The sequence below is a fragment of the Numida meleagris genome, chromosome 4, assembly GCF_002078875.1.
Source record: "Numida meleagris isolate 19003 breed g44 Domestic line chromosome 4, NumMel1.0, whole genome shotgun sequence".
Classification (NCBI taxonomy): domain Eukaryota; kingdom Metazoa; phylum Chordata; class Aves; order Galliformes; family Numididae; genus Numida; species Numida meleagris.
The window spans coordinates 95,415,813-95,427,726 of NC_034412.1; the positions used below are offsets into that span (position 1 = coordinate 95,415,813).

Below are 11,914 nucleotides of genomic sequence, written 5' to 3' on the forward strand. Positions count from 1 at the left end.
TGAAGAGCTTTTAAAGGCGGCCATTTCCTTCCCTCCTTGCCCCTCACGTATTTCACAAGCATTTGGCCACTTTATTTATGCTAACGGAAATTAGCCCTTAATTTTACCACAGACAGACCACGGTCTTCAAAGAGAGGTCACCAGCTCCCTTCACTGAACCCTACGCAGCCCAGATTCACGCCCCCGGATCGCATGGCAGAGTCAGAACCATCACGTGGATCCCTCTCATCTGCAGGCGAATGATTTTTATACTTCTGGTTACCCATAGAGCTGTTATTCTTGATGCTGACTTCAGACCTGCACCCCAGAGGTCTGCAGGGTAACCAGAAGGACAGCACTGCCAATTCCTGCCACGCACTGTTTACTTACGGAGGGGGGAAGGGGAAACATGCACAGGGCAGCATTTCCCTCGGTACCAGAAGAATCCAGTTTGCTTTTAATTCTCACAGTTGAGAGGAAACCAAGAATCCGTACTCGTGTAACTGCAGAGCCCTTGGTTCCTAGCACCAAGAAGAGCTGCCATGTTTTACAGCCTGTTTTGTGGCAGCACTTGTACCTGGAGATGTCTGTAGCATGGCAATTGCCAAAGCTGGCTTGGCACGGCTTGCAGCAGGATGAGAACTCTCTCCAGAGACAGTGATTCCTCTTCATTTCTTTGAAGGAACCCAAAGAAATCACTATTTGAGAAGCACATGGATGAACAGTGCTCACCCTTCTTTTATACGCAGAGCTAGCTTTGAAACACTTTTGTTTTACTAATTTCAATACACAGTATGGTACTATGGTTAAGCCACTGAGACACATCAACAGAACCAAACGTAACTGAGATCTGCGTAGGTGGCTCTCAAGTAATTCAGCTGTTTTCAGGATATGGAAGCTAAGATGAGGCAGGCTTGCCAGTTTGGGCCTCAGAAAGCCTGGTATCTGATCACTGAGATGATCAGAAGGGTTCCCCCTTCCTCCATCTCAAACAAACATTGTCTAGTCTGAGCGTCCCCAACACACAGCTCGTTCTATAATTTTGCTGAACCTTAAAAAAATAATAAGCTTTAATCCTGGGCCAAGAGGAGTTCCAAACACAACGGCTGAGCAACCCAGCGTTAGCAGTTACTACTCCTAATTCACAGCTTAACGCTGGTATCATTCCCTAGAAAATTACTTCTGGAAAAAACACCAAACATGAAAGCACCATCTCCGACACAATTCAACCCAAAGCTCTGAGTGCTTCTCAGGTTTCATCCATATTGAAGATACCCGAGCCAGAGATCAGGCAGAAGTCTATCAGGCTTTTAAAGCATTTTCCCAGCCTCGCATCAAGCATGACTGTGTTCAGTAACCTCTCCTTCCCTTCAATTTAAAGCACCTGATGTGATCCCTGAGGTCCTGCTTCCTCCAAGCTTTTTCTACTGCGTGGAGTTACATCGAACAAAAGCCAGGAGACAGTGATGCAGATGCAGCCCGTGATTCAGCAGAGCATTAAAGGTCAACAATGCACTCAACCTGGGCGCAATTAACATCTGCTAAATAAACCTGAATATGCTGACAAGAGGGTAAGCTCTCAGTATGAGAGTCTGCTGAATCAATTAGTTATTACAGCGCAAGAACAGCTGCACCAAAAGCAAGGAGGATGTTGTACAAAAGCAGATTTTCTGTTTGTTTGTCTTCTTAAACAGAAAGAACCTTCTGGAAGCTGTGATTTCAGCCACATGAAAGTGCTCTTCACACACTCACACGTAGCTGCCAGCAGTCCACTGGACCACACACTTTAACTGCTTGGGTGCTTGAGATGCGATGCGACAACCTGGTTTACACAAATATGGCTTTCAGTGAACCTTAGCTTTTCCTTCATGTTTTAGAATTTCAAGGTCAGGCTGGGTGGGGCTCTGAGCACCTGATGGAGCTGTGGGTGACCCTGGTCATTGCAGGGGGGTTGGACCAGATGGCTGTTAGAGGTCCCCTTCCAACTCATGAATCCATGATTCTTTGATTCCCATCCACACAGAAGAGGGTAAGCAGTAGATATGGCTACTCACACTAAACTCCTCATGCATGGCTAGCTGCTTGATTTACTATTTACACAACACCTCACAAAAAGACTAGGAAAAAAGAGGGGAAGGTGCCAGGCAAAACAAAATTAATCCTGAAGACAGGAGACATATGCATGCTATTGAGATCGTATATGACACCAGCTACTGGAAAGGAATCAGTCCACCATATGGAAAGGTGTGGGCATTCATGAGCAACGCAGCACAGCAGTGGCATAATAATGACTTCTTTTTAATTTTTGAAGTCTGGTAGCTACCCAGTTTGGGAAACAAGCGAGGCATATGCTTATTAATCTGTAGCCACAAAATCAGCCCACACTTTGCACAGAAAAAGGACACTAAACAAAGGACACGAGCCCCTTTGAGAAGAAGTCAAACGACTTCAAGCTCTTTCTTGAACCAAGCCATATGGCAAAACTGAGAAACCACACACCTACCTCTTCTACACGCCATCTGCGCTTGTCTCAAGGGCAGGAAGAACACCGTGGATACTTTGATATCACTAAGTCTCTTTCTATATGAATAGCAGCAAGTCAAAGGCAACTTCTGATTCACTAGTCAGGATATCAGTTGTCAAAAATTAACCCTACTAGAAAGGTTTTTCTACTGATTAAGCACTAAAATTATTCCAATTACGTGCATTAATACTACTCTATTTCCAACTGTTTCACAAGAACACCATGGGACCACGTCAGCATTTATACAACTTCCCAGTCTTTCAGGACATCAGAGTTTGGGGAGACACAACGGTACACGAAATAGTCTAATCCAGAAAAGCAATTCTTGTTGGAATTTGCCAAAACACAAAGACATTCTTCCCTTTAAGCTATGCACACCATGAACTACGTGGAGATCACAAATGCAATTCATTTTAGATATCGCAACAAATCCCTGTTCTCAGATGTACAGGGCTAACTACTCAGAGAGAGACAAGTACATACTGGAATATTTCACATTTCCAAGTCACATCACTGCACAAAGTAGACAGCATGTAGTTTGTTTCAGTTAGGAGTAAGAGCTGTTGACAAAGTCAGATTTCTTTGATGCAGTCCTCACTTTAAGGAAAAAAAATACAAATGTTCTAACAGTCCCTCAAGCAAAGACATTTGCCTCGGATCATCAGCCTCATTATTTTCACCGGAGAGGGATCAAGATGATACAACCATACATGCTGTGTTAAGTTCATCCCTCTAAGTTTCTTAACACTTGATAGCAAGTAACAGCTCTGAAATCTCTATGCAGACATGGGCTGGGTAATTTTCTGCTCCAAGCAGTAAAAGCAGCAGCATCATGGCAACTATCTACTTCACTGCTGAGCTCCTTGCAGTGTCCAAAGCACCACATTGAACTTTGGAAGTTCTGCATGTGAACAACCACCACATAAAAGCTCTGGACAAAACGCCTTTACGTGCACCAAAGGTGATCAGAATCCTAGAAGATACAATGGCAAAGCTGAGACAAAACACCATCCTCTGAAAACAAATAAATGGGATCTGAAGTTGGAAAATGGTTAACACTATTTGTTCTCATTATCCCATGCCACAGGCAATCCACAACCTGCCTCCAATTTATCCCTTTTTCTTCTCTTCCTTCCACTGCTTGGCCTCTCACATTCTAACTATTAATGTCTGAAATCCACACATATTCATTCCTTGCAGTAAATTTCTTTTTGTCTTTGCCACAGCTAGCCCCACAAAGCCACCTCTGCTTGGATTCGGTTTAAATGAAGATGCAACAGAGATAATCAAGTCTGCTAACAAGCTGGGCTACCAGGAGCAAGCTAACCACGCAAACACAGAACTCTCCTACCAGACTCATTTTCCATAGGGAAAGGCACAGGCCCCATACAACAGCACGCAGTATGGATGTACTTTGAGGCACACAGATTTGAATGACAGCTGCCTCCGTTGCACTGGGCTGCAAGACAGTAGCACTATGACTAGGCTGAATCTGAGCAACATAAAACACTCAAGCTCTTTTTTTTCTAAGCCAGCCTGCAAGTCACATCGACGGACCACAGTTCAGAGGCTGCAGTCATTTGGAGAACTACTTTGTCACCCAGGAAAAGCATCTCCCCAGCAATCTTTGGTCATCAGAAAATATTAATAGATGTTGATTTTCTCAAAGGAGATGACCTCCTTTGAGCATTTGACTAACCACTGAGAAACATTACTCAGCCACACCGAGCCAGCGTAGGCAGCCGGCTAGCAGCTCTGTCCCCACAGTGCAGTGCAGCCCACATGGAACCCATGAATAAGGGACCTACACACACAGCGTGGGCTGCGATTCTGGTAGGAAAGTCAAGGCATTTATTGCTTCCCTCTTTGCTTTCTGACTGTACCAACCTGCAAGTAATTTAGTAATTTAGGTGCCTTGACCCCACCCAAGCTATAGGAAGAAATTACAGTCTGCCTTAGATCCACTTGCAGTGGGTGGAGATTTGAATATTCAATGAGTTACTATCCCTGTTCGTGTTAAATGACTCCTTCTCACCTGAACATGCAAGGAAATAAGGCTAAGCCTACAACTACAGAAGGAATAATTAAAAGCTACCAAGGTTCTGATTCTAGTGCCACTGTTTTTGCCCCTCCCCACTACTGTGTAAGAGATTTCGATACTGGCATAATGTGACAACTCAGCATGGGCAGCAGAAACTGTGGGCTACTATTTTACCCATGAAGCCTAAGTCAGGTGGAAAACAGAAAAACTTCACGCTAACCACAACTCCAAAGCCTGCAAGGGTTGCTTTGAGCCCATTTCCTAACGTCAGCAGAAACGGCTCCTGGCAGGTGGAGTGCTTCAGTGGTAACAGCAGTTCCTACCTGACACCATTTCTATGTCTGTGGCAGTAACACAGGCACAGCCAGGGTATCCCTGCGCCCTTCCTGAGTTCAGCGCTAGAAATCTTGCGGTGATGCATTGGGGTGATGCCCGTGCCAACCCAGGGCACAAGTCAAAGTGGGATCGTGTAGGTTTGCCCAAAGCTAAGCATGGGTCCAAGTAGGACATTCCACATAGAGGTATCAGAAACTTATTAATAAAGTATTTTAACAGTGAAAAAGATCCTCTTCAGCTGTAGATGTCTAGAAGCCTTCTAAAGTGACAAGAACACTTACAAGTCAAGAGTGAAGAAACCAGGCTGACTCGTTCTCAGTATGTCTATCTACACCACCAAATAACTTCACTCTTCAGCCATGGGTGCCCCAACTGGTCCTGCACTGCACACCTCTGCAAGAGTTCTAGGCTTTTTCCCCCCCCCCCCCATGTGAGTCAACTCATTTTATAACACAAAACTGTGCTGTGGTCATTGGGACAACTTGCTGTTTCAACAGGTTAAAGGGAGGCAGCGTTAGACAGAATTGCTCCACGTTGCAATGACACAGAGAAAATGTACACGGCCTCTGCCCAGAGGAAACAAATCCTAGAAGATATTCCAGGATTATGCCACGTGCCCACAGAGTGAGCTTCAAAACATGTCATTCATGCTTCTTCAAGGGAAGAAGGAACTAGGGGGGGAACTAGGGACAGATGCTTCTCTCCACAGCTATACTGCTAATGCCCACGTGCAGCCTCCAAAGGCTGTGTTACTGCTGCATACTAGTGCTCAGGCACTTGCAAAAGCCAGCCCAGCATATGAATGGAAAACAAACCAAAAACGTGTAGAAGCACAAAACAGAAGAAAAGAGCAAGGATGGTTCAATATGAAAAAGAAATTTAAAAAAAAAAAAAAAGAAGAAACGTCATTTCAAAGAAAACTTCATGCAAGAGCTGCAGCACTTGTATCTGGTACAAAGAAGGCTGCAAAAGAATTATTTATAAAGCCCAATGACACAGACTCACTAACAGTGACAGAATAAGATAAGCCATTTGCTTTGACAGCTCACTTTTGGCCTTTGGCATAAAAACTTCTGATGTCTGGAGTTTACGGAAAAAGCTTTTATGATTTCATTCTCTTTGCAGGATGTTATCATGTGAAAAGAAAGAACCAAAGTTGAAGAGTTCAGGCCTGTCAGGTTTCCATTTGCACAACTGTTGGACATAATTAACTTGGAGAGCACGCTAACCAGCCAACATAAGTGGAAAATGCTTCCTACGAGCTGCATGACAAGAAAGCCAGGAGAAAGTGCAATTATCCCCCAATTATGGCATCACTCAGATGCATGCTCACCGTTTCTCACTAGTCTAGGCCAAAGCCATTATCTCGATCTCCACTGCAAACTCAAGTGAAGCCAAGTCCACTTTTCATTAATACTTAAGTAGAAACCCTGCAAATTTAACCTGCTATCTGAGAGCAAAAGGAATTCAGTTAGAATCGTGGCGATGCTATCTTTGAGGAGTAACAGAGATGTGCGAAGTTTCACCAGAAGAGCGAGTGGGATGTGTGGGGTATAGATGGGTGTTATTCATCACCATTTTCTTGCCTATAACCACACTAAAGGAGTATAGCTATTAACTGCAGATCCTGCACAGGACCAAGGGACTCGTTGCCAACAATCTGCTGGCAGGCAGCAAAAAAAAAAATGCTGCAGTCAGCAGCGATCTCAGCTAACCAGGCTTGATCCTGATCACCAACTGGATGGTCTCTCAGAAAGGAAACTCCAGATTCTGCAAAGGTTACACTGGGGAATTAATGCTTCCCACCAATCTGCAACAAACGCTGATGCTGTAGAGCAAGGCGATGCTTCTATCCACCCAAATTTAACCTGCAAGTCTAAGAGGAAATACAAAAAGCAGCTTCTACGAAGCAAGAAAAGAAGCTGTAAAGACAAAGACACAAGCTGTGTGTGATTCCCCATCCATTAAAATGAACACTTTTCTTCAGGAGCCAACTATACCCAACTGCTGAGGCCCAGTTTAATGGCTGGAAGCTGAACTGAACCAAGCATTACCTTCCACCCATTCTTCTGCCTGCTGTGCTCTCCTCTGTGCCATCATCCTGTTTCCCAGGTTCCTCCGGCGCCTCGGCATCCCATCGCCCCGCTCCTCAACATAGGGCCGAGGTCTGGCCGCTGCTGCCACATCTTGCTGGTGGTCCTCATCAGCTGCAAAAGGGAAACAAAACCAGTGAGAGCTGTTCTCTCTGCTTGCTACAGTTGCCCTTTTGCCAGTCAGCTTTTGCAACCAGAAGCACAGAACTAATGCCATGACATACACGGCGTTGCCTCCGTTCTGCCACACTGATTCAGACTTCAGGTCTCCCAATAAACCGGCTTACAGAAAGCGAGCAGAAGTCTGTCTACAACTTCAAAGGTCACTGCAACACTCATTGCCGTCCTCTCTGCGCATACTTGCTGTTAATTAAGACTTGACTTAATGAGGAATAGAACAGGAACGTCGGAACGAGAGGAAGTGACAGACTGTGGGCCTGGTTCAGAAGTTCTCCTCGGAATGCCCCCCGTTTCTCCTCGAGACCACCATGACCCCACTGTTAGCAGCTACAGCAGTCATGCCAAAACAGCAATGATAACCCTAGATTATCCTCGATACCTGCTTTGCATATTCCGTTGATAACCGCACATTCTGCTGGTAAGAGAAACTGATCTTCGTGTCTGTTGCTACTTGCTCAGTCCTGCAAAGCATTAACCACTCCGACCTCCATGCAGCTCAGTATTCGAATGGTCTCTGAAATCCACAGAACTCCTCATTTACTTAAACTCAGGACACATTTCTGGGCTTTGCTGGATTATGTGGTGTCCCTACAGGAGTATAAAACACTCTCTACGCTGCCAAATCTCCAGCAGCCTCTGATCCAAACAATGCCTTCCTAAATAAAACTACTATTAGCATATCTGCCATCAGAAAATAACATTCATTATGACTACATCTACGCGACGATCAAAGGTGTGCTTGCAGCTCATCCCAGTGCATCTCAACCAGCTTCAAAGCAGCTAACTTCAGTGCTAGTAACAACACAGCTGCAGCAGCACCGAGCTCAGAGCGAGCAGGGGAAGTATTTGGCCAGCAAAGCTATTTGCAGTTCAGGACTGCTGCAACAATGCTGTTAGCAGACCCCCAGGAAGCTCTCAGCACAAACATGCACCGTGACATTTTGAATTGAGTCACTGCGCTATCGCACCGCTGTCACCCTCCTGTTCTCATCCACTCCTTTTGTCTGGGGACCAAACCAGATCTGTACTAAATTACAGCACGTAGGCTCCAGCAATCAGATAATTCTGCTTCAAGACTGGCTCAGGCTTATTTGTAGCGTGATGATGCTTATTCTGAAGGCTACTCAGCAGAGAGGGAAGCGTTATGCTGCACAATTGCAGTTCACTTACTTAGAACGCTATTAAGTGCCAGAAACATTCTTACCCTGCAAAAAGACTTTTTGTACAGATGCAATATTTCTCTCCGTAAATTATTGAGATACCCTGCAATTCAAACCCTGGCATCCTTCCAGCTGAAAGCTTCCATGTGTCTATCTCAGCGTTTTCCCAAAGGTGGCTCTGCACAGCACATCACCTGCGAAGCTCTAATGCCCATTCATTCCGGGGTTTGTTTCTTTCGTTTCCATCGTCCTGTGAAACAGAGACTGCTTTGCATTTTATGAAAGAAGAATCTATTTATAAGCCACGTATTCATTTCAAGCTGACATTTTTAACCCTTCGCGGAGAAGCACATGCGAATGAAGCCATCCTGTTTCCTTAGCTTAATTCACTCCAAGTGCCATGGCAATTTCTCAAAGCTGACCACTGTTAATGTGGCTCAGAAGATGGTAAAAAACCAAAACCTGACCTATATAATGGTCTAATCCACGAGGCAGCTGTTGGACAATACTTATCTTTTCAGATCTCCAAAGTATTCAGACAAACAACAGAAGACACCTATACATAAAAGGTTGTAATTTAGCAGAAAAAGATATACTTCATTGCATCTCTTTCTTTCCCACTCCCTACAGCTTTGGTTTGCAAAGCGATCAGCTGGAAATCACCTGGAAAACGTGACATTTATTTCTTGCATATCTATCCACTCTTCACGAGGGGGAGGAGAAAATAATCACTGCATCTGCGTGCAACGTGCTTGTACCTGCAGTTTGTCACAGGTCAAAGATGTGCCTGTGCAGCTCAGGACTCACCTGCTCCTTCCAATATCTAGGAAGTTAGACAAGCTCTCTTTCTGCTCTAGAAGTAATAGATTGAGCAGAGGTGTTACTGGTGGTTGCAAGCAGCACAGAGGATACACTTAAAAACCACCTTACTCATATTCTCAGAACTGGACTGACTGTCAGATACGGGGTCAAGCACGATTTTCTGTCAGGTCAGGCCCTGATGTTTTGCACCATCTCCTGCAGCACAGGGTGTGGTTCGGCTGCTGTGATTATCTGGATATATCTCAGTTCATTTTCCTGTAGCTGCAGAGGTCTCAGACTGAGCGGCACCCCAGGCTAGCCAGTTCATGCATAGATTAGTCACACAAGAACTCATTAGACTTGATACAGAGCCATCCAAGTGAAACTTAATGACCAGCATTATATAGGTCAGACAAATTGATCCGGGAGTTGCTTGACAGCTTGCAGAACGGCAGGCTAGAAGAAATTAATTAGATAAAGCCCTCAATTAGCAGGCAGTACAAACAAAAAAATTAAAGAGATGTCTGGAAAATGGACGCAGCTTCAAAGCTTGGTTTAGCTTTTATTCTAAGCTTAAAGATCCCCACTCTCAGCCTTCTGAAAGGCCAAGGAACCAAAAACCAGGAACATAAACCTCGTTTCAGGGTACAGGTTTGCTGCCACACTGAGAGCTCTGCATTTTCAGAGACATGAGCACAGTGCAGAGGCAGTAACATTATTTCACCCGGCTTGTCAGACAGCGCACGGCAGCAACAGTGAGTCTGCACTTATGCTATCAGAGCACCTTCTCAGAGAGAAACAGAGCAGAACTTGGCTCTGAAAGCAGAACTCTCTTTCCTAAACTGGATGTGAAGCACCACTGTTACATCGCTACAGTGAATACTGCGAAATCTTTCAGCACCCAGACTTCTTGGGACTTAATTTTTACAACCCCCAAGTGGAAACCTGCTCCTTTCTGAAGCTTTGCAAATTTCCACTTGCTCAGAGCAAACACGTTTTTCCTTGATAAGCAATCTTTTGCCTGTGACAGCACATTATACTCAGTTCTATCAGATAAGCAAGTCCATCAGCGTAACACCTGGCCTGGCAAGTTTCGAGGCAGTCCTCAACACAGCAGGGAGAGCAGAGCTCCACCTGCTGCACCCTCACGCACCGGCTGCGCTTTCCTCCCCATTTACAGCATCCAGCATCTCTCACCTTCGTGCAAACCTCTCCTGTGAAATTCAACGAGAAAGTGACTCAAAATGCAACAGGTGGAAGCTCGCTCGGTGTCCCCGAAGCGGTACTTTGGCACTGTGCAGCTTATCCTACCAGGGCCCGTTTCCAAACAGATATGCCACACGTGCGTCAAACCCAGCAATGCTGCGTTTTTTCTACTCTCCGCAGAACAAGCCCAGGCATGATCTTGCTGGCACCACCTTGCTGCTCGAAGTGACCTTTCTCAGGAAACACAAAGTTACAGGAGTCACCCCATCATCGGCCCTGACACGATGAGTAGCTCAGCAGCCTGATTTTTGAAGATGTTAAAAGGGTAATTCCACAAGGGAGAGCATAAAGAGTCATCACTCCCCAAGCCCCAAACATTCTACCACCAGCTCCCTAGGGTTAAGCTTCCCTTGTTTCAAGTTCTTTCCGTGCAATAGGATATATTTACTAGCAGGGCTACACCAGCTTCCATTTTCTATTGAAGACAAAGGAAAACGAAGTCCTGCTGAGGACTGAATCTTGCAGAAATCCAGATACACCGCAACCTCAACGGTTGTGAAAAATAATTTCTCTTGTGTAAGGAGAATGAAGTCATCCCCACAAACTGAAATTCCACAGAGGAGTTTATAGTGATAGAAAACAGGCCATCGGTTTTCTTCCAGGAGACAATAAAATAAGGCAAGACCAATTTGGAAGCGTCAAAAAAGATGACGCTGAAGAAGCGGCTTCAAAACAATTACATTATTCTGAATATAAACTAATTGTAACCAGGCTGCTCAAAAGTAGTGTGGAAGGGGATTCAGATCATTTAAAACAACAGCTTGGGCTTCGATTTAGTTGGGATTCTATAGGCTTGAAAAAAAGAGAAAAAGAAATTCTCCCCAGCTTCACAGCTTCTGATTTGCCTAAGTCATGACACAAGTCAAGCTCAGGAAATAATTCATCTCCAGCAGTCTCGTTTCTCTGGGGCTGGTATCACCCAGCTCTCCCAGAAGATCAGCTCTAAGTAACCAGGAATCAGATGAGATTTCATCAGTTTCCAAGCTGCTGAGAAAGAAAAGTTCGAGACTAAGTCTCAAAAAGGCGTGAAAGAAAGAAGCCTGGTGGAAACTTTAACTTGCTTTTAACACAAAGTCCTGCTCAGCGTAGTCTCCTATGACTCTGTGCTTGCACTAAAGCTATTTTCTCCCTACTGAAAAAACAAACAAACAACACTGTTAAAGCTATCTTACTCTCCACAGCAAAAAGAGAAACAGCCAATGATAAAACCAACCCCAGCCTCCAGTGCTGGGCCCCCCAGTTCTAGGCAGACAGGGAACTGCTGGAGAGAGCCTGGCAGAGGGCCGCGGAGATGATGGGCACCTGGAGCATCTCCTGACGGGAAAAGGGCTGAGAGCCCCGGGGCTGTTCACCTGGAGAAGGGAAAGCTGAGAGGGATCTGATCAGCGCTTGATCGACATCGAATGAAACCGACGCAAAACGACCCCGAGGCGCCGCAACTCCTTCTTCCACTTTGGAAACGCAGCCACGCGGAGGTGGAAACGCTGCATCATCCCGTCCCCAGACGGAGCTGCGTGCTCAGCGCTGGGCTGGC

At 45.3% G+C, this 11,914-nt stretch overlaps 1 protein-coding gene across 1 annotated transcript in view; it reads right to left on the bottom strand.

The window, feature by feature from the left end:
• The window catches only part of DDRGK1 (DDRGK domain containing 1), a 31,845-nt gene that overhangs the window by 19,584 nt on the left and 347 nt on the right, over positions 1-11,914 (bottom strand). Inside the window, exon 2 of the mRNA XM_021395303.1 lies at positions 6,935-7,087. Coding sequence (XP_021250978.1) covers positions 6,935-7,087 — 153 coding nt within the window. The remainder of the gene's footprint in view (positions 1-6,934; positions 7,088-11,914) is intronic.